Source organism: Ctenopharyngodon idella, chromosome 10, assembly GCF_019924925.1.
Source record: "Ctenopharyngodon idella isolate HZGC_01 chromosome 10, HZGC01, whole genome shotgun sequence".
NCBI lineage: Eukaryota > Metazoa > Chordata > Actinopteri > Cypriniformes > Xenocyprididae > Ctenopharyngodon > Ctenopharyngodon idella.
In genome coordinates this window covers 6277170-6301027 of record NC_067229.1, presented here as the reverse complement: position 1 = coordinate 6301027, position 23858 = coordinate 6277170, and the positions used below count along the sequence as shown (strand labels likewise).

General features: G+C 40.4%; 2 protein-coding genes across 7 annotated transcripts; both read left to right on the top strand.

Moving 5' to 3' along the window:
• Positions 1 to 26: 26 nt before the first annotated feature.
• Positions 27 to 11190, top strand: gls2b (glutaminase 2b (liver, mitochondrial)). 6 transcript variants are annotated; one of them, XM_051907251.1, is made up of 18 exons: positions 170 to 695; positions 819 to 918; positions 1409 to 1530; positions 1641 to 1770; positions 1844 to 1923; positions 1998 to 2161; positions 5070 to 5128; positions 5551 to 5583; positions 5768 to 5826; positions 5910 to 5976; positions 6069 to 6119; positions 6211 to 6387; positions 9581 to 9712; positions 9811 to 9903; positions 10047 to 10108; positions 10201 to 10277; positions 10371 to 10434; positions 10515 to 11190. In XM_051907251.1, the coding sequence occupies exons 1-18, from the start codon at positions 229 to 231 to the stop codon at positions 10696 to 10698; spliced, it is 2121 nt and encodes a 706-aa protein (XP_051763211.1). In that variant the 5' UTR covers positions 170 to 228; the 3' UTR covers positions 10699 to 11190. The 6 variants fall into 6 exon arrangements, 5 of the variants coding, with proteins under 5 accessions (XP_051763211.1, XP_051763210.1, XP_051763213.1 ...); XM_051907250.1 differs by having other exon boundaries at positions 174 to 695; positions 816 to 918; XM_051907253.1 differs by having other exon boundaries at positions 180 to 695; positions 819 to 1154.
• A 2196-nt stretch (positions 11191 to 13386) lies between these two features.
• Positions 13387 to 22954, top strand: LOC127519851 (SLAM family member 5-like). Its single transcript, XM_051907514.1, has 4 exons — positions 13387 to 13444; positions 14123 to 14449; positions 22114 to 22425; positions 22593 to 22954. Exons 1-4 carry the CDS (start codon positions 13399 to 13401, stop codon positions 22733 to 22735), a joined length of 828 nt encoding a protein of 275 aa, XP_051763474.1. The 5' UTR covers positions 13387 to 13398; the 3' UTR covers positions 22736 to 22954.
• Positions 22955 to 23858: the final 904 nt, after the last annotated feature.

The following is a 23858-nucleotide window of genomic DNA, read 5'->3' as shown; positions in this document are numbered from 1 at the left end:
GAGCGCGAGAACATTCAGTTAGTAGATCGTTTAAATCTCTTTGTTCACGTTATCGTTCTTCTGTTGCAAATGTAAAAAACATTAAATAGGCTACATTTACTTCATATCTTATTCATTTATAATATTTGATGACTAATCTTTTTTGTACTGAGTAGCTGTCAGTTGAGTTGAAGTCACGCGACGTTTTTTTTTTTTTTTTTTTTTTTTTTTTTACCTCAGATCGTTTGAATGAAGCGATTGTTGTACATTAAACTATGCTGTCTCAGTATGACATGGGATGAGTTCGCCCCTCGATGTTTTACCAGTGAAAGTCATCCAGTTATCTGTGACAGTGAACTTTCAGGAGACGTCAGTGTTGATAAAGTGCTCCTGGCGCTCACCGGATTTCACGAGCACCTGTTGACGCGACTCAAAACAAACCAGCCGCACGAGACTCTGAGACCGTTATGTGCGACACGGACTAGTTTGAATCCACTATTTACGCTTCAAATTTTAGATTTTATCTGGAAAATGATCTCTTTCAGGACCCTACGAATGCCTAATGTTGGAGTTATTGGCTTACTGGCGAAAGACTTGGCAAAAAGTACCTCAGTGTATCAGAATGTAACGAGGAGGTCGTTCAGTTTAACTTCGCGGATTCAGGCAAGCAGCGAATTCATCGCACCAGCATCCGTGGATGAACCTAAATCGAAAACGTGAGTCACTTTTATAGCTAATGAATAACAATGTGATTATTGTTATTAAATGTTTGATAAAAACAACAGCTAATAAGTACAATTAATAGTATGTGGAGGCCTAATCTTATTTCATTAAAGCAGAATTATGACCAATAAAAGTATATTCTCTGGACTGGAGGACATGCTTTTCTACAATATAACTGAAGGAGCGGAGAAAATTCCTGTAACTCATTTCATTGCTGTAAGTTCTTTCATTGACACATACACACTGTATCATATCCAATAAAGATTTATCTGGATTAAAATCTTTGCAGTAGCAGTTGTTGAAGTCTGCTAACTGAACAACATCTCTGTATATGGGCAACAGCTGGGAGTTGCCTCACACATTGACTCAGTTGCATGTTATGGGCTCAGTTACTATCAAGCCACTTACATGTTCCCTCTGAAATCTGATTCGGTCATGGGAGGGCTGAGGAGGTAAAACACACACACACGTTTATCTAGACTTTGTGGAACTGCTGACATGGGTCGTGTAATAATTTATACACAAGGTCACTAAACACCCCCGGTATAGTATAAATGACATTTGATTAACTTTGTTTATTGTATATTTAGAGTAATTTTTATAAACATTACTGTTTAAATAAAGTTTGCATGTCAAATTCAAGGCATTACACAAAGTAAACAGAATTGTTGAGAAAAGACAGAACAGTATTTTCCCTATCTAACAGGCAGTGAAAAGCACCGGCCTTCTGACCTCTGACCCCAGATTGCACGACTGCATGGAAAAGATTCGCAAAGCTATCCAGGAATCAGCCGGTGAAGTCATGATGGACCGTGAGCTGTTCCGAAAGTGAGTACATTATCTTTTCCGCGAAAGCCAGACAAAAAATATCTGTGAAAAAAAGAGGAATATTTAGCCAGACAAAGTTCTAGTTGTGAACATTTCCAACATCGTGACAGGTGTGTGGGTGGAAACATAGTTCTGCTGAGTCTCGCTTTCAGACGGAAGTTTATCATTCCCGAATTTGAGGCATTTGCAGGCGTCATCAATCATATATACTACTCATCAAAACTGCAACATGATGGACAGGTAGGAACTGTATTTTTAGTCCTTTTAGTATTCACTTATTTGTATAGACGAACTCACTAAAAATCTTTTCCAGGTTGCAAAATACATTCCCCATCTAACCAAGTTTAGTCCTGATCTTTGGGGCGTCTCTCTCTGCACAGTAGATGGCCAAAGGTAAACAGATAAAGCTGCCTCAACTTCTCTATAATATGAAGCGATGATTTTCAAATCACCTCTTTGAATTTCAGGCACTCAGTGGGAGACACGAAGCTGCCGTTCTGCTTGCAGTCGTGCGTGAAGCCGCTGGAATACGCCATCGCTGTACATGAGCACGGCACGGAGCGAGTGCACCACTACGTGGGGAAGGAGCCCAGCGGATTCAAATTCAACAAACTCTCCCTGGATGAAGAAGGTGGGTGAAGACATGTCATAGATTATCATATAAACAACCTACAGATGCTCTTGATGTTGAGCAAAATACAATAGATAGAGGCCTACACATATGGGCTACAGAAAATAGACGAACCCACAAGCAGTGTTGGATGTAATGCATTACTAAGTAATTAATTAATGTAATTTACTTACTTTTCCCTTGAAAAAGTAAAGTAAGGGATTACTTTTAATTTTTCTGTAATTTGATCATTTAAAATGTTAAAATGCATGTTTTAATATAACTAGAGTTGTCAAAAGTACTGACTTAAGTACCAGTGTAACGGATGTAGGGCAGTAAGAGCTGTGTATGTAAACCTCACTCCCCTGATCTCAAGTGGCGCTCTAGCGACTGACGCTAGACTGCGGTCCTTAGCCTCCTTGTTAGAGTGCAGACGGGCCCGGGATCGCGTCCCGCTTGGAGTGGGCGGTGCGAACTGGAGGGGCTACGGCAAGTTGGTACTGAAATTTTAAAAATGTGACACTTTGAGCGCTGTTGAGTGGATTCGTAAACACCTCTGATTGGCCAGTGTGTTCACGCGCTCATCAGATATGTTTGTGATTGGCTACAATGATCAACGCTTCAAAAACGGTGTAAATAGTCATCAATGACGCTCTTCATTGCTTACACAGATACACACGGGAGCATTTGAAAGCAGGCGTCTATTGCGGACCGGTCCACTGATAGATGGCTGCTTTCAAATGTTCCCGCTTTCAAAACGCTTCCAAATTCAAACATTTCCATGTGCTTTCAAACCAGGTGTGCCTCATACGTCCTAATAAGTGAAGCTGCGGGCTCTTTGATCGCCCCCTGGTGGCTGGATGCAGTACAGGTCATAAACCTCACCCTCTCCATGCAAGCGAACGGGACTTGAGTCAAAACAAAAAAAATCACGCTTCAAATAAAATTTTACGAAAGATGGTTTTGGTCATTTAAGGTAGTTGTTATCACGCTGATATATATTCAGTTGTTCGTTTTTGTGATAAGTTTGATTTTAGCTAGCAATTTGATGCTATAGAAACGGGGCATGTCGTCATGATTGACAGTTGTGATTGACAGCTTCTCTGAGGACTGTCGGAGCTTCGAGGGGAGATTGAAGATATATAACTAACTAATAATTTTCGATTTCTGTGTTATTTCACACCGACAAAATGAGTTGTTCAGCAGTAAACTGTACTAACCGACCTACAGGATCTGACGGATCACTGAACTTTTTTCGGTAACGGTAAATGTGGGCTTTATAAGCGAAATTAATAAATGTTATTAGTTAAGATAACACGCCTAACGTTAGCCATGTCGGGAAAAAGCAGGTGATCGTTATCTGGCAGTTACTAATTATTTTTATGGGTATAAAATAATAATTAGCAGGACAAAACTAATGATAGCCTACTAATTAATTAATTATAGAGCACTGTCTACAGCAATCGATCTCCTGTAAACTTAGTTCAGCTTTATTTAAAATGGCAGGACCGTTTATGACATTTTTTTGTTTCTAGTGGCATATTATATTGAGTTTATCTACTGAATTTGCTGTTTCAAAAATATTATTGCTCTAAAAACAGAATAGCCTATTATTTTATAGGTAGAATTTTAAATTGTGTATAATTTATATAGCCTGTTTAAAATACATCAATGATGACACAGTCGTCTGGGCGTCGCGTCGTCCATCTTTTTTACAGTCTATGTTTCAAACGCTCCCCTGTGTTGATCATTGTAGCCAATCACAGACATATTTGATGAGTGTGTGAATACAAAGGCCAATCAGAGGTGTTTACGAATCTGCTCAACAGCGCTCAAAGCGTCACATTTTTTAAAATTTCAGTACCGACCACTGACTTGGTACCAAAGTTGGTATTTTTGACAATTCTAAATGTAATCATCTCCCTTTAAATACTTTGGTCAGTTCAAGAATAATTTATGTAATTTTATATTATTTATTTGAAAGAAAGAAAAGGATAGTTTCATGTCTGTGTATTGTTCAACTGGTTGAGGTTGATGTAGGATTTAGAAAGTAATTAGCATTAAGTAATGCAATACTTTTTAAAGAGAGTATTTAGTACAGTAATCTAATTACACTGTTGAAGATGTAATTAGTAGTAGTAATGAATTACTTTGGTAACACTTTATAATGAGGTTTCATTAGTTAACATTAGGTAACTTTTTTAGTTAACATGAACTAAGATTGACTACAGCATTTATTAGCTTTAGTTAATGTTAATTTCAATGTTTATTAATACATTATTAAAATCAAATGTTGTATTTGTTAACATTAGTTAATGCACTGTGAACTAATATGAACAAACAACTAACATTAACAAAGATTACTAAATACTGTAACAAATCTATTGCTCATTGTTAGTTCATGTTAGTTAATACATTAAGTAATGTTAACAAATGAACAAATTACTGCCCATAAGAAAGAACTAACAAATGAGATTTCTTTAATATCTTGTTTCTGCTAGTCAGCAATGAGAGTAAATGGAGAGAAATAACTCTTAAAGAATAACTTATAAGCAATAACATTTCTTTTGAAGCATTTTGTTTCTGTGCTATAAATGAATAAATAAATTCACATTAAATTAAAGGGATAGTTCACTCAAAAAAAGAAAATTCTGTCATCATTTACTCCCCCTCAAGTTGTTCCAAACCTGTATGAATTTCTTTGTTCTGCTGAACACAAAGGAAGATATTTGGAAGAATGTTGGTAACCATTCAGATCTCACCCCCCATTGACTACCATAGTAAGAAAAGAAAAAAAATACTATGGCTGTCAATGGGGGGCAAGATCTGCTTGGTTGCAAACTTATTTAAAATCATGACAGAATTTTCATTTTTGGGTGAACTATCCCTTTAAGCAATCTGTGAGCTGATGCTGGTTTTCTGTTCTTAGATAAACCTCACAATCCCATGGTCAACGCTGGAGCGATCGTCATCAGTTCACTTATCAAGGTAAACATAAACCTGCACTTTCACCGTGGAGTTTAGTGTCAGGTAGGTTTGTGTTTGCAGTATTTACTTGTCTGATAATCAACTCTGCTCGCATCTCTAAAACAAACTCTGATATACGCACATGTATTGACATGCGGGCCGGGCCAAGAATTCATTTGAGCTAACAGACCTTTGACCCAGTATTTCAGATCTGTGCAGACAGACACTGTGCATCTGCTACAGTACATGTGTTGTTTTGTGTAGCCTGACCTTGTGAAGCTATAAGCAGGACTATTACTGGTCTGGACTGAATCCAGGCTATTAAAAGTGCCCTTTAGACCAAATGTATGTGATCTGTGCTTCCTAGGTTCTCCAGCACAAGCCAGAATACGCAAAAGTCTCACGCTGGTAAATTTTACTGTTCCTCTTCTCGTTCTCTCCAGCCAGGTGTCAACAAGGCGGAGAAGTTTGACTATGTAAGTTATACATTCCTGTTGGATGCTGACATTTTAAATGTCATTTAAAAAACACTCATGTTGTTCACAACATCTGATAATTTATTTCATTAATGAAACAATATTTATATATCCCAAAAATGAAGCAGATATCAGACTCTTTATTTGCCTGTTTGCTAAAATTTTTGTTGGGTTTCTTTCACAGGTAATGGAGTTTGTGAAGAAAATGACAGGCAGGGAGTATGTGGGCTTCAGCAACGCAACGTATGTCTTTCACTTTGGTGATTTGCACTTGTTTTGCACACAATTTCATTGCTATTGACTTCCGTTTGATTTCGTTTGAACAGATTCCAGTCAGAGAAGGAGACAGGAGACAGAAACTACGCAATAGGATACTACCTGAAAGAGAAGAAGGTTTGTACTTCAGCGAACATTGTTTTATATAAGCAAACTAGCAGGATGTTGTTGAATGTCCACAAATGCAACTGTGATGTCCTTCCTTACAGTGTTTTCCTGATGGGGCGGATATGATCGATGCACTGGACTTTTACTTCCAGGTGATTCTTCGCCTGTTTTAATCAGTTAAATTATATAGACGTTAAATAATCTCTGACAACCCTGACAGAATTTCCTCTCTGTCCCTCACAGTTGTGCTCAATAGAGGTCACGTGCGAGTCCGGCAGCGTGATGGCCGCGACGCTGGCTAACGGAGGCATCTGTCCAATCACAGGAGAGAAGGTTTTGAGCACAGAAGCTGTACGAAACACGCTCAGCCTTATGCACTCCTGCGGGATGTATGACTACTCCGGACAGTTCGCTTTCCACGTGAGTAAATTCATACCTAGTCAGAGTGTAAATGATGTGACTTACAGTCAAGTTGACAGAAAGAATATTTTTTTTATTTAAAAATTGCTTAATTAAAGTTACTTATTAAAAAAAATTCTTATTTAAAAGTAAATTTAAGTGCGCAATCTGTTGAGGTTCAGTTAGCAAGTGTTAACCATTGTTATTTTAGTATAATTTAGATACTTTTATAGTTTTTATTAATATTTAAAGTTCATACAATTTTATATTTTCTGTTTTCATTTCAATTTTAGTTTATTTTTGCCATTTTTATTAGTCAATAAAGTTTTAATGTCTATATTTTTTTTTTCAGTTTTAGTCATTTTAGTATATTAAGTTAAACTAAATGAAAATGAGAAATGTTGCTTTGACAATTAGAAATGTAACAAGTTTAATAGTGTGTTTTATATATATATATATATATATATACACACAAACCCGATTCCAAAAAAGTTGGGACACTGTACAAATTGTGAATAAAAAAGGAATGCAACGATGTGGAAGTTTAAAATTTCAATATTTTATTCAGAATACAACATAGATGACATATCAAATGTTTAAACTGAGAAAATGTATAATTTTAAGGGAAAAATAAGTTGATTTTAAATTTCATGGCATCAACACATCTCAAAAAAGTTGGGACAAGGCCATGTTTACCACTATGTGGCATCCCCTCCAAAAAAGTTGGGACACTGTACAAATTGTGAATAAAAAAGGAATGCAACGATGTGGAAGTTTAAAATTTCAATATTTTATTCAGAATACAACATAGATGACATATCAAATGTTTAAACTGAGAAAATGTATAATTTTAAGGGAAAAATAAGTTGATTTTAAATTTCATGGCATCAACACATCTCAAAAAAGTTGGGACAAGGCCATGTTTACCACTATGTGGCATCCCCTCTTCTTTTTATAACAGTCTGCAAACGTCTGGGACTGAGGAGACAAGTTGCTCAAGTTTAGGAATAGGAATGTTGTCCCATTCTTGTCTAATACAGGCTTCTAGTTGCTCAACTGTCTTAGGTCTTCTTTGTCGCATCTTCCTCTTTATGATGCACCAAATGTTTTCTATGGGTGAAAGATCTGGACTGCAGGCTGGCCATTTCAGTACCCGGATCCTTCTTCTACGCAGCCATGATGTTGTAATTGATGCAGTATGTGGTCTGGCATTGTCATGTTGGAAAATGCAAGGTCTTCCCTGAAAGAGACGACGTCTGGATATTCTAGAACTTGGATATACCTTTCAGCACTGATGGTGCCTTTCCAGATGTGTAAGCTGCCCATGCCACATGCACTCATGCAACCCCATACCATCAGAAATGCAGGCTTCTGAACTGAGCGCTGATAACAACTTGGGTTGTCCTTGTCCTCTTTAGTCCGGATGACATAGCGTCCCAGTTTTCCAAAAAGAACTTCAAATTTTGATTCATCTGACCACAGAACAGTTTTCCACTTTGCCACAGTCCATTTTAAATGAGCCTTGGCCCAGAGAAAACGCCTGCGCTTCTGGATCATGTTTAAATATGGCTTCTTTTTGACCTATAGAGTTTTAGCCGGCAACGGCGAATGGCACGGTGGATTGTGTTCACCGACAATGTTTTCTGGAAGTATTCCTGAGCCCATGTTGTGATTTCCATTACAGCAGCATTCCTGTATGTGATGCAGTGCCGTCTAAGGGCCCGAAGATCACGGGCATCCAGTATGGTTTTCCGGCCTTGACCCTTACGCACAGAGATTGTTCCAGATTCTCTGAATCTTTGGATGATATTATGCACTGTAGATGATGATCACTTGAAACTCTGCAATTTTTCCCTGAGAAACTCCTTTCTGATATTGCTCCACTATTTTTCGCCGCAGCATTGGGGGAATTGGTGGTCCTCTGCCCATCTTGACTTCTGAGAGACACTGCCACTCTGAGAGGCTCTTTTTATACCCAATCATGTTGCCAATTGACCTAATAAGTTGCAAATTGGTCCTCCAGCTGTTACTTATATGTACATTTAACTTTTCCGGCCTCTTATTGTTACCTGTCCCAACTTTTTTGGATTGTGTAGCTCTCATGAAATCCAAAATGAGCCGATATTTGGCATGACATTTCAAAATGTCTCACTTTCAACATTTGATATGTTATCTATATTCTATATTGTGAATAAAATATAAGTTTATGAGATTTGTAAATTATTGCATTCCTTTTTTATTCACAATTTGTACAGTGTCCCAACTTTTTTGGAATAGGGTTTGTATATATATATATATATATATATATATATATATATATATATATATATATATATATATATACAGTATCTCACAGAAGTGAGTACACCCCTCACATTTTTGTAAATATTTTATTAAATCTTTTCATGTGACAACACTGAAGAAATGACACTTTGCTACAATGTAAAGTAGTGAGTGTACAGCTTGTATAACAGTGTAAATTTGCTGTCCCCTCAAAATAACTCAATACACAGCCATTAATGTCTAAACCGCTGGCCACAAAAGTGAGTACACCCCTAAGTGAAAATGTCCAAATTGGGCTCAATTAGCCATTTTCTCTACCTGGTGTCATGTGACTCGTTAGTGTTACAAGGTCTCAGGTGTGAATGGGGAGCAGGTGTGTTAAATTTGGTGTTATCGCTCTCACTCTCTCATACTGGTCACTGGAAGTTCAACATGGCACCTCATGGCATAGAACTCTCTGAGGATCTGAAAAAAAGAATTGTTGCTCTACATAAAGATGGCGTAGGCTATAAGAAGGTATATATATATATATATATATATATATATATAAACATCTAAACAATACGACATTAAAGACTTTTCTAATAGCTTGTAGTAGAATATTGTTGATTTTTTTGTAATGTTTTTGTAATCATTTGTGTTGTAGTAACACTTGCCATATCTCTTTACATCTCAGTACATGCAAAGTCCCATTCATAGAAAGTCTGTTCACTCGGCTGCCATATTTATGCCTTGGCCAGATATTTTGGGCGTCCATGACCAAGTCCTACGTACCTACGTAATGGGGAAATCCTGAAATCTCAAAAAAGGCTCTTTTATTTATAAGGCGGGACTTATTCCACTATATTGCCAGTTGCACTTTCTCCCATTAATAAGTAATATGAGTGTATATCTATATCTTTGTATATCTAAAGTTTTTAATATGTGTCAGGTTGGATTACCTGCAAAGTCTGGTGTGTCAGGTGCAGTTCTTCTGGTGGTGCCGAACGTGATGGGCATCATGTGTTGGTCGCCCCCTGTGGACAAAATCGGAAACAGCGTCCGTGGAATCCACTTCTGTCAGGTGTTTCTGTCATCGTCCTGTTGGTTTATCACCCTCTGTTTAATTCCAGACCATAAATTTTGTATAAATAACTAATTTTGTAACCCTTCTTTAATTAGGAACTGGTGTCTTTGTTCAACTTCCACAATTACGACAATCTGAGGCACTTTTTGAAGAAGCAGGACCCTCGCAGACAGTCTGGTGACGACAGGGTAAACCTTACATTTGAACATACCAAACAAATGAACTAAACTACAACATTAAACACCAAAAGATTGTGAGAATGTCCAACATTAAGCTATTTTTTAGTCGGGTTATTAGATCCAGTAATGAACGCACCAAATCTGTGTTGTAGAACAAGTCGGTGGTGAATCTGATGTTCGCAGCCCACAGTGGCGATGTCTCAGCTCTGAGAAGGTCATTTTATACATTTCACAATGTCTTCGCTTCGCCTCAAAATTTGAGTGCTACTGAAATGTATATTACTAGTCTCTCTTTTCCTCCATCAGGTTTTCCCTTTCATCCATGAATATGGAGTTAAAGGACTATGACTCTCGTACTCCTCTCCACGTAGCTGCTGCAGAAGGTAAAATCATTTTCTGTAAACATTTAAGCATCTTTTAGTGCCAAATATGGTTTATTTAATTATTCAATTTGGCTTGTGTCTGTTCTGTTTTAGGTCACGCGGATGTTGTGCTATTTCTGACGCAGGCCTGCAAAGTCAACCCTTTCGTGAAAGATCGGTAAAGATCCTTGTTTTTTTTATACGTTTACCTTCCGCTACATCCATTTAGTCATAATTAACCTCATATCTGTAATTCAGGTGGGGAAATATTCCTCGGGACGACGCCATGCAGTTCAGCCACAAGGATGTGGTGAAGATCTTGCAGGAATATGAGCAGAGCTGCAGTCCACAAACATCTCAGACTGACGCAGAAGACCGTAGTCGTCAATCCAAATATTCTTCTCTGGAGGGTGTGGATGTTACAAACTTAAGGACTATATAGATCATGTCACCAGAAATTGTGCAAGATAAGGGCACATTATGAAAATTGTCTGTTTACAGAGATAAAAATGCTCACTGTTTTTTGTAATGTTTTTTTGTACATAATTTGTGTTAGGCTATATGCATGTTTAATGTATGTTTTATGTGGAAATGTACTAATGCACAATGTACAGTGTTTGTGAATAAACAAAACCAACCATGCCGACAGATTATTATCTTTACACATCTTTACATATGTTAGAATAATTTTACTTTCATTTTTTACTTTTCATTGCAGTGTCATTTAAAATGTGTCATGATTTTTTGCAACTATTTTCAAATAAATTAACCAACATGTATATTTTCCCTGAAATGTTAAATGTATAATTTCAGAAGAAATGAACCCACGTGCTGTAATCCTTGCAATGCAACAACTTGCAAACTGTAAAACACATGTTCCAACTCTGTAACCCAGAACATCTAAACGACCGAATAAAAACCATGTTAAAAACCACTCAGAACACCTTAGTAGTTGTATGGCAACACCCTGGCATTAGTGCGTCAACACCACATAGTTAATATGCCTGTATTTTAGTGAGCCAAGATTGATCTGATTCAACCTAGACAGATATTAGGTATACATGTAACTGTAAATAAAACTTGCACTATAGCACATTCACATGCTTCTGCCTCAGAGATTAGATGGAAGTTGTGGCTACCAGACATTGTAAAAGAGGTGTCAAAACAAAAAGCATATAAACTTACCTGAATCTTTACTATATTTTGAGGATAGTATTTGCAGTTTCTATTTATCCATGAACACTCTTATCAACTCCCTGGTAACTAATAATAATAATCTTTATTTTATATAGCGCCTTTAAAAGTTACATCTCAAAGCGCTTTACAAGCATAAAAATAAAATAAGCATCATACAAATAACAAAGAAATCACATAAAAGACATCCTGAAAAAAAGGGTTTTAAGAGCAGATTTAAAAACACTAAAGGATTCAGCCTGTCTGATCTCAATGGAAAGAGAATTCGAAAGTTTTAGTGCACAACAAGAGAAAGCCTGGTTACCCATTGTTACAGTACAGAAGGGTCGGAGACAGGAGATCACAGATAAGGATGTTTATTAGACACCGAGCAGAGTAAACAGTCGTGCAGGTGAATATAAGGTGAACTTCTGAGTGAATGGTGGTTTGTAGATTAATGATACTGTCCTTTGTGTTTGTAGAGGTGAAGATCCTGGATGACGGTGGAGATGAACAACGCTGGAGACAGGAGACAGGAGACACTCACACACAGACTGGGAACACAGGAGGAGACTTGGAAACGCTGGAGACAGGTAAGTCGATCGCTGGGAGTCCTTGAGGTAAGCATGTAGGTAAGTCTAGATGTGAACGAGACCAGACAGTGACTGAGTGAGTGTGAGTGTCTCTTATACTGGTGCTGATTGGCGTGCTGATGAGGTGCAGGTGTGTGTGCTCAGTACTCAGGAGATGGAGTACGCTGTGATTGGAGGGTGTTGAAGCCTGGCGTGTCTGTGACACCCATAGAGAGTAAACGAGTAGGAGGAACAACTAAAAGACCAGAATCCGAGGAGTGGAGATCACACCTTGGAGTGCAGACAGTTAAAAGTTGTGAAAAGTAATGTGGCGCCAAACCACATAAGGCCTTGTAGGCCAGCATGAAAATTTTAAAAATCAATCAGAAACCTGAGCAATGACTCTAAAACTGGAGAGATGTGCTCACTTGTCTTGTCACAATTTATTTAAGGTAGACCAATTAATGTAAGGTAGATTTAGAAACCCCAGCAAGAAGAGCATTACAGTAATCGATGCGTGAAAAAACAAAAGTGTTGATCAATTTTTTAGCAACAGAGAAAGATAACTGGGGAACAGTCTTGCAATGTTTCTGAGATGAAAAATAAATTTTTAACTGTATTCTGGACATAAGGATAAAATGTTACATTTGAAAAAACCTGGTAATAAGCCATTTAAATTGCACTGACTTACTGCCATCTGGTGTAATGATATGACCTGCAGAAAGGGACACCGAACAAATCTTTTTGATAAACAGACTCAAAAGATTTGTCATTGAAATGAATCAAACTGCTCGGTAGCTACTACAATAAAGTAATCAGTGGATCCTGTAAGTACTAGACAGAGCTTAGATGTCTCTAACTGTTTGCATGAAGTGCAAAGTTGTCTTGTGGACGGAAGGTGTAAGAGAGGGTTGTAACCACAATGCTGGTTATATTCTTTGGCCTTTGCACGCACTTACAAACCTCTCACGAATCAACCTCTGCCTAAAATACAATGCAATGTTGTTGTGCTTAACAACAAAAAAATATGCCTAAAGCCTTTTTTAAAATCTCTTTGGTATGCCAAATATTAGGTATTTCTTTCACAACCTAGGAATAATTTAAATTAATCAGACTAAACTGAATTGTATTTTTACAACATGAGAAAGAGATGTTAAAAAGAGCATCCGTAACCTGATGAGATGGACATGTAAACATATAGGCTATTGGTGCATCAAACTATATTTAAACAACCAAGACACAAAAACCAATGTGTTTTGGACTTCGGAACGGAACTGAAGTCATTTTGTTCAACTCTGACTGATACTTCCTCAAAACAGTATGAGCAGCCATTGGCTGAATCTTCATCATGTGCTGTTTCTGAACTGAAACCACAGTAACACAGTCACTTTTCTAAGATGCTCACATACATGTGCCTAATTTTGCTCTTCATTTGTGTGAAAGGTAAGATGTTTAGGTAACACTTTACAATAAGTTTCATTAGTTAACTACATTAGTTAACATGAACTAATAATGAACTGCACATATACAGCATTTATTAATGTTTGTTAATGTTAATTTCAACATTTACTAATACATTACTAAAATCTTGTTAACATTAGTTAATGCCCTGTGAACTAACATGAACAAACAATGAACAACTGTATTTTTATTAACTAACGTTAACAAAGATTAGCAAATACAGTAACAAATGTATTGCTCATGGTTAGTTTATGTTAGTTAATACATTAACTAATGTTTAACTAATGAACCTTATTGTAAAGTGTTACCGATGTTTATTACTTATTTCTTTGATGAATGTGTTTTTGCAGTTGGTTGTTGAGATTTTTTAATCTTTTCAGAGGTTTTCTAGAGTCATTGAGTGAACACCAGTGGCTGTCTCCAGCTCAAATAATCCGATATTAATTTGTCAATTTGAGTGATTTGTGTCAAAACACATATTATTGCATATTGGTAATTTTAAGTTCTAAAATAAAACTTGAATCATTATAAATGAGATAATGGGCCAGTAATGAACAGTGGAAACATTCAAAGAAATCACATCCTGTCATCACTGCGTGCTAAAGTGTTACATTGTATATATGCTCAGTAATATTATTATTGCATATGAATGTGTTTCAGGTGTGTCTGTTGTTGAGACAGATGAAGTAAAGTCAGTATCAGTGACGGAGGGAGATTCGGTCACTTTAAACACTGACATTAAAGTACAGAAAGATGATCTGATATTGTGGAACTTTGGACTTCGAGAAGCTCGTATAGCTGAGATCTATAAGCAGACGACTGATATTCAAAACAGTTATGAGACATTTGGAGACAGACTCCAGATGGACAGTCAAACTGGATCTCTGACCATCAGAAACATCAGAACTGATCACTCTGGACTTTATAAACTACAGATCGGCAGAAGCAAAGAAACATCATACAGGAGATTCAATGTTACTGTCTATGGTGAGTTAAATATTCTCACACAGTTTGCTTTGTCTTGTTTACTTGTGATATTTTTTAGAATTTTTCCCGATTTTCCCCCATTGGGTAATATGTTGCTGTATGCAAAATTATTTGTATTTATATTTATACAATTTATTCTTTATTCTTATTTCATTTATTATTTATTTTTTAATAATATATATTCCTTTTTATGAATCTTATTATTATCTTTATGAATTCTAGTCACTGATAGCTGTAATTTAATCATCATTAATCTTTATATTCCTTATGTTGCGTTATTATTCTTTTACATGTTATTTGAGTTGGTTACACTTTATTTTTACAGTACGTGTACTTACAGTGTACTTACTCAAGAAACTGGGTAATATAATGTAACTATGGGTTAAGGTTAGGTTTTTTTTAATAATTCCATAGTATGTGTGTCACAGACACGCCAGGCTCTACACTCTCACAGACACAGCGCACGTCATCACCAGAGTACTAATCACTTACACCTGCAGCTCATCAGCACCCTCATCACCAGCAGCACAAAAGGCCCACACTCTCACTCAGTCACTGTCCGGTCTCGTTTGCACTTGGTACTCACCAGTCTGCTTACATTAAGGACTCCTCTGACGATACTTACCTGTCTCCTGTGTTCCCTCGACTCCTCGTTGTCTCCTCGTCTCCTGTGAAGTTCATCTGTGTCTGCTCAAGCTTCAAGTCTGCCATCCGTCTGCCCATCCTGCAACACCAAGACAAGTATCAGTATATCAGCCACTCCAGTCAACGTATTAACCTGTCTTCACTCATCTGCACTCTGTTTGATTCTGGTCGCTCAATAAACTTTAATACCTGCATTCCTGTGTCGCTGTCCCCTTCTGTATACGTAACAGAAGACCGGACCAACACCACTGAGCACCAGAATGAGCACCCAGGACCATTTCCAGGAGCTTGTGGATGCCCTGCGCCGAGCACTCACCGGTACACCGCTAGCATCTGCACCAGCAAGCACTTCCGCATCCACCGCCGTTTCTCCTTCACCACCCGCCGTCGCCAGTCCCATGGCTCAACCGGCGCCCTTCTCTGGTTCGGTGGAGGATTGCAACGGATTTCTTTTGCAATGTACGCTGGTCCTGGAGATGCAACCGCACCTGTACCCGAACGATCGCGCTAAGATCGCTTTCATAATCTCTCAACTAGAGGGCAAGGCTCTTCGCTGGGCTGAACCACTGTGGTCGCAGAAAAATCCCATCACACAGTCTCTCTCCAGTTTCATCGCTCACTTCAAAGAAGTTTTTGGAAGACCTGCCTAGGACTCTTCTATCGGTGAGCAATTATACCAACTCAAACAAGGTTCAATGTCCGTTAACGATTATGCCCTCAAGTTCAGAACCCTCGCTGCATCAAGTGGCTGGAATGAGCAAGCCCTCATTACAACCTATCGTCAAGGGCTGGATCCACGCGTGCGGTTGCATCTCGCTGCATACGAGGATTCCATCGGGCTCGAACGGTTTATCCAACTCTCCATCCGCTTCGCCACTCGTATGCAGTCGTGTCTTGAAGAACACCAGGGCCAGCCGTTGTTTCCATCATTACTCCGCCGACCAGAATCCATCAGCCCTCCAGAACCAGCCAACGAACCCATGCAAGTGGAGAATACTCGTCTGTCTTCGGCTGAGCGGCAGAGGCGGCTGACCCAGAATCTATGCCTCTATTGTGTATTATCTGGGCATTACATCTCCGAATGCCCCACTCGCCCAGCTCGTCCTATGGTGAGTGTCATCGTTCCCTCTCTCAATAAGATGAAACCACTCACCACTGTAGTAAACCTTACTGCTGCCGGTTTGTCGCTTCCAGTTAGTGCCCTCCTCGATTCTGGGTCAGCCGGCAACTTCATCTCCGGCGCCCTCTGCCACCAGTTACGCCTCAAGACAACAGCCACGCCGATGACTTACGAGATCCACTCGGTGACTGGAAAACCCCTTAGCCGAAGACAAGTTCGTCTCTGTGCTGGACCCATCCAAATTCAAGTCGGCGTCCTACACGTTGAACAACTCCATCTGCTGGTTCTGGAGGAATCCACCTCTGACGTGATTCTAGGGCGCCCATGGTTGGAGCAGCACAATCCTGTCATCTCCCGGAGAACTGGGGAGATCCTGAAGTGGGGTGACAAGTGTTTCCTGGACTGCTTTCCCAAGTTTCCCGTTCCAAGCCCTCCTCACACGGAGAATCTACCAGTCTGTGCCATGTCCATCGAAAGCCCCCTTGAAAATCGCTCCGTGGAAATTCCCCAATGTTACTCCCACTTCAGTGATGTCTTCTGCCCCAAGAAAGCCTCCACGCTGCCTCCACACCGGCCATGGGACTGTGCCATCGATCTGCTGCCGGGTGAGCCAGTGCCCAAAGGGAAGATCTATTCACTTTCCATCCCGGAGGAGAAGGCCATGGAGGAATACATCCAGGAAGCTCTGTCACAGGGCTACATCCGTCCGTCTACTTCCCCTGCTGCTTCAAGCTTTTTCTTCGTGGCCAAGAAGGACGGAGGCTTGCGGCCCTGCATAGATTACAGAGCCCTCAACAAGATAACCGTTAAATTCCGCTATCCTCTTCCTCTCGTCCCATCCGCTCTCGAACACCTCCGGGGTGCCACTGTGTTCACCAAGTTGGACCTCCGCAGCGCATACAACCTCATCCGGATACGTGAGGGGGACGAGTGGAAGACCGCATTTGTGACCCCTACTGGCCACTATGAATACTTGGTTATGCCGTATGGATTGGTCAACGCCCCCTCCGTATTCCAGGATTTCATCCATGAGGTGCTCCGGGAGTTCCTCCACAAGTCAGTCCTGGTCTACATCGACGACATTCTGATTTACTCCCGGAGCATGGCCGACCATCGCCACCACGTTGCGGAGGTCCTGCAACGCCTGAGGGAGTTCCACCTGTACCTCAAAGCAAAGAAATGTACCTTCCACCAACCCTCAGTGCAGTTCCTTGGTTACAACATCGACCGCAGTGGCATCCGGATGGACGAGAGGAAGGTTTCTGCTATCAAGGACTGGCCCATTCCCACCACCATAAAAGAACTCCAAAGATTCCTGGGCTTTGCCAATTTCTACCGTCGATTCATTCAAGGTTACAGCACCATTGCTATTCCACTCACCAACCTCCTGCGCAGTAAGCCCATGTCTCTGTCCTGGACCCCCGCAGAAACTCAAGCCTTCGAAACCCTCAAGAAAGCCTTCACCACCGCTCCCCTCCTGGTAAACCCGGACCCGAGAAACCCTTCATCGTGGAGGTCGACGCCTCGACCACCGGAGTGGGAGCGGTGTTGTCACAGCAGCAGGGGAATCCAAGTAGACTCCACCCATGTGCCTTCTTCTCCCGCAAACTCAACCCGGCGGAGACAAACTATGACATCGGTAACAGGGAGCTTCTCGCTATCAAGCTTGCCCTGGAAGAGTGGAGACATTGGCTCGAAGGTGCTAAACATCCGTTCACTGTGCTAACTGACCATAAAAACCTGGAGTATCTCCGTGAAGCAAAGAGACTTAACCCCCGCCAAGCACGTTGGGCTCTGTTTTTCACTCGTTTCCACTTCTCTATCTCCTACCGTCCAGGCTCTAAGAACGTGAAAGCAGACGCCCTCTCCCGCCTCCATGGTCCCGATGAACCCTCAGACACTCCTGAACCTATCCTACCTGAGAAGCTCTTTGTAAGTCCCATCGTCTGGTCTGAGGAAACGCTTCCCGAGTCCAATGCCTCCACCAACGCTCCGCCGGGTTGCCCCCCCGGTTTGCTCTACATCACTCGGACACGGCGCACTCCCCTCATCCACGCATCTCACACGTCACTGGGCACTGGCCACCCGGGGGTCAATGAAACCCTCTCGCTGCTGAAAGAGCGCTTCTGGTGGCCGAACATGGCATCAGACGTCAGAAGGTACGTGCAGGGATGCAAGGAATGCGCCATCTCAAAGAGTCCTCGGCACCTTCCCTCCGGCAAACTCCAACCTCTGCCCGTTCCCAACCGCCCTTGGTCACACCTAGAAGTGGATTTTATCACCGACCTCCCAGTTTCGGATAACTGTACCTGCATCCTAGTCATCGTTGACAGATTTTCCAAATCATGTCGCCTGATTCCCTTAAGGGGACTACCCACGGCCATGGAGACTGCTGAGCTAATGTTCAACAATGTCTTTAGATACTATGGAATTCCGGAGGACATCGTGTCAGATAGAGGGCCCCAGTTTATCTCCAGGGTCTGGAAGGCCTTCTTCACCCTCCTAGGTGTGACCGTCAGCCTCTCCTCCGGTTACCACCCCCAGACGAACGGGCAGACGGAGCGGAAGGTTCAAGAGATCGGCCGCTTCCTCCGTACCTTCTGCCACGACCACCAGAACTCTTGGAACCAGTTCCTGGGTTGGGCCGAGTACGCCCAAAACTCCCTGCGACAGCCTACCACCGGACTCACCCCGTTTCAATGCGTACTCGGCTACCAACCCCCACTGTTCCCCTGGTCAGGAGAGCCTTCGGACATACCTGCGGTCGACTACTGGTTCCGAGAGAGCGAGAGGGTCTGGGACTCCGCACACCACCAGCTCCAACGAGCCCTACGCAGGCGCAGGATGACAGCCAACCTTCGGCGATCCAACGCTCCCAATTGCCAGCCGGGACAAAAGGTTTGGCTGTCCACTAGGGACATCAGAATGCGCCTGCCCTGTAGGAAACTGAGTCCCAGATTCATTGGCCCGTTCACCATCCTGCGGCAGATCAACCCGGTCACCTACCAACTCCAGCTCCCACCGGAATACAAAATTCACCCCACATTCCACGTCTCCTTGTTGAAGCCTCACTACCCCTCTGTTTCTGTTTCCACAGAGCCTGGCGCAGTCGAGGAACCCCCCCTTCCTATCATCGTGGATGATGGAGCTGCTTATCTGGTGAAAGAGATCCTGGACTCCCGGCGTCGTGGTGGTCTTCTCGAGTATCTGGTGGACTGGGAAGGTTACGGCCCCGAGGATCGCTCATGGGTCCCCAGGAATGACATACTCGACCCCAACCTACTTGACTCCTTCCATGCTACTCATCCAGAGAGACCAGCACCCCGTGGCAGAGGCCGACCACCACGACGTCGGGGTCCGCGGCCCTCAGGAGCGGGCCGTGGGGGGGGGGGGGGGGGGGTAATGTCACAGACACGCCAGGCTCTACACTCTCACAGACACAGCGCACGTCATCACCAGAGTACTAATCACTTACACCTGCAGCTCATCAGCACCCTCATCACCAGCAGCACAAAAGGCCCACACTCTCACTCAGTCACTGTCCGGTCTCGTTTGCACTTGGTACTCACCAGTCTGCTTACATTAAGGACTCCTCTGACGATACTTACCTGTCTCCTGTGTTCCCTCGACTCCTCGTTGTCTCCTCGTCTCCTGTGAAGTTCATCTGTGTCTGCTCAAGCTTCAAGTCTGCCATCCGTCTGCCCATCCTGCATCACCAAGACAAGTATCAGTTTATCAGCCACTCCAGTCAACGTATTAACCTGTCTTCACTCATCTGCACTCTGTTTGATTCTGGTCACTCAATAAACTTTAATACCTGCATTCCTGTGTCGCTGTCCCCTTCTGTATACGTAACAATGTGCAGAACAGGACTGTAAAATAAAATGCTACTTCTTTCTTTAATAGATTCTACTATGCTCTGATATGTTTGATTATTGCCAAATGTAAGATCTTTGGTGTCTCTTCTTTGCTATAAGATCGAGTGGGTGTATTTTCTATCAGAATTGATTAGGTGATGTACCTTTGTATTAAAATATGTCTGTTTCCACCTCTGCAGACATGAGATAATGCAAGATCTGCAATATTGTCTTAAAGAGCATAAAGGTGTCAAAACCACACCTCGTCTATCTATATTTGTCTATCTTTGCAACCGTAGCATTTGACCGGTCACTTCAACCTAGCCATTACACCAACTATGACATAATGGAAAAGTTTGACCTTTTCTTATCAGATCAAATCACAAGTTTAGGAAGATGCAAGTTTCCTGCATATATATTCTCTGCTCTTATTTTGTTCTTCACATGTGCTTCTTCTACTTTTGCTTCTTCTGCTGCTGCTTCTTTTCTTTCATTCTGCAAATATATTACTTCTTTTGGGTCCTTCTTTCTCTATACTCTGATCTTCATCTGTTAGATACATACAATACTTTGGATTTCATTATAAACTATTGAATAAGATTTGCTATTTCAATTTTCATATTTACTTAATTCATCTGTTGTCTTTATAGTTTTACATTTTTACATTATAATTTTACATTTAAAATGTATTATTCCCTATTCAAATTTGATCTCTGACATAATCATTGCTTGTCTGCATGGATCTCTCTGCATCATATATACAAACCCGATTCCAAAAAAATTGGGACACTGTACAAATCGTGAATAAAAAAGGAATGCAATGATGTGGAAGTTTCAAATTTCAATATTTTATTCAGAATACAACATAGATGACATATCAAATGTTTAAACTGAGAAAATGTATAATTTTAAGGGAAAAATAAGTTGATTTTAAATTTCATCAACACATCTCAAAAAAGTTGGGACAAGGCCATGTTTACCACTATGTGGCATCCCCTCTTCTTTTTATAACAGTCTGCAAACGTCTGGGACTGAGGAGACAAGTTGCTCAAGTTTAGGAATAGGAATGTTGTCCCATTCTTGTCTAATACAGGCTTCTAGTTGCTCAACCTTGGCCCAGAGAAAACGCCTGCGCTTCTGGATCATGTTTAGATATGGCTTCTTTTTTGACCTATAGAGTTTTAGCCGGCAACGGCGAATGGCACAGTGGATTGTGTTCACCGACAATGTTTTCTGGAAGTATTCATGAGCCCATGTTGTGATTTCCATTACAGTAGCATTCCTGTATGTGATGCAGTGCCGTCTAAGGGCCCGAAGATCACGGGCATTCAGTATGGTTTTCCGGCCTTGACCCTTACGCACAGAGATTGTTCCAGATTCTCTGAATCTTTGGATGATATTATGCACTGTAGATGATGATAACTTCAAACTCTTTGCAATTTTTCTCTGAGAAACTCCTTTCTGATATTGCTCCACTATTTTTCGCCGCAGCATTGGGGGAATTGGTGATCCTCTGCTCATCTGGACTTCTGAGAGACACTGCCACTCTGAGAGGCTCTTTTTATACCCAATCATGTTGCCAATTGACCTAATAAGTTGCAAATTGGTCCTCCAGCTGTTCCTTATATGTACATTTAACTTTTCCGGCCTCTTATTGCTACCTGTCCCAACTTTTTTGGATTGTGTAGCTCTCATGAAATCCAAAATGAGCCAATATTTGGCATGACATTTCAAAATGTCTCACTTTCAACATTTGATATGTTATCTATATTCTATTGTGAATAAAATATAAGTTTATGAGATTTGTAAATTATTGCATTCCTTTTTTATTCACAATTTGTACAGTGTCCCAACTTTTTTGGAATCGGGTTTGTATACAGTATACGTATATATGTATTCCTGTGTAGTGTGTAAAATCTCCTGAGTTTGCAAACTATAGAAAAATCCTCTCACACTTCCTACCAGAGATTCTCCACTTATGCATGCAAGTTATTTGTTATTTATTGATGTCCTTATGGATGTCCTTTATCCTTCTTTTCCAGCTCATCTCCCCATTCCTGTCATCATCAGTAACTCTTTAAACTGTTCATCATCATCATCATCATCAGGATCATCAGTGTCCAGATGTTCATTGCTGTGTTCAGCTGTGAATGTGAGTCATGTGACTCTCTCCTGGTACAAAGGAAACAGTTTATTGTCCAGCATCAGTGTGTCTGATCTCAGCATCAGTCTCTCTCTACCTCTGGAGGTGGAATATCAGGATAAAAACACCTACAGCTGTGTGATCAACAATCCCATCAGAAACCAGACTCAACATCTGGACAACATCAGTCAACACTGTCACACATGTGCAGGTATGTCAATGGTAATGTAAGTGTTAACTGACATTATGTATATTACAAGGTACGTTTAACCTGTAATATGTATCCAAAGAGGCATTTATAGTTTTTTGTGTCAGACTGACACGAACTGATGAAATGATGAAGATTTCTCACATAATAGTGGTCTTTTCTTTCCCCAGACTTATACCTTCTTTCTGAGGGTGTGATTCCTTCACTGATTTATGCTCTGGTGGGAATGTCTGCTGTTGCTGTACTTGTTTATTACGCCAGATCCAGACAAAGAAAGTTGAGCAATTGTCTACTTTATGTGAATGAGAGGTGAAAACATCCATTTCATCTCTGAATAAATTGTAAAATTAGGCTAAATGCATTTTACACCAAAAACAAAAGATGCAGGGCAATGGAACACCGGAGCAGCACGAAGAACACTTTCGGTGTGAATAACAACTATTCACATGACACATAATAGCCTAATAGCCTATAATCTTTTTTTCTAAATGATTGTATTTATGTCTGTCCTGCAGCACAAACCACATCCCTGTAAGTTACACCTACTACAACAAATTAAACCTTCTGCAAAGAAACAAGTGGATGTCATTGACTAAAACAATGTTTTGAAGTAAATTATTACATATTTGAATTGAAATTTTATGGAATGTTTATATTGCAACTTATGTAACTTATATTGCTTTCGAATCTTATGAAGTATGAAATAACAGCTATTAGTAAAGCGTAAAATAAATTATAAAATCAAATTAATATAGACTCATGGTAAATATAGCTAAAAAGCTACCCCAAACCCTAAACCTTACCCTTCCATAAAATTAAAATGAACTGTAGAGGTTCATGATTAAAATACTTTAAAAATTGAGGAAAATAAACAAGATGACTTACGGTGTCTGATGATCTGTTATACGATCTGTATGCCTTATCATTAGGTGGCAAAAGTGAAGCTTAAAAAGCAGGAAAGTGAAGTAGAAGAATAGCAGAAAGTGTAAAGAGTACCTGAAAACCATTCTTTAGTAAAAGTACAGATACCTTACAGCTAATACTACTCCATTACAAGTTACAAGTCACCAATTCCAGTAAGACTTGAGTAAAAGTCTTAAAGTATCTGATTTTAACAGTACTCAAGTATTTTACTCATGCTGAATGTGGCTCAGAGATGCACTAGTCCTCGACACCTAAGAGACATGCAGTGAAAATAAGAAACAATTAATTTGTGAGGAGAGCAATCATGTTTATTTTCTAAAATCACACAAAAACTGAACACCTCAATATTGCAATAAATCAAGGTCGTCACAACAGCGTCTTAAACATCTACAAACTCTCAAGTCTCAGTTAAGCTCAAGTGCACAAAAAGGCCATTAGTAAACCAATATCCTTCAACATTGTCTTGTCAAAATAGCGGATGAATAAAATAATGTTAATTAAAATTAAATAGT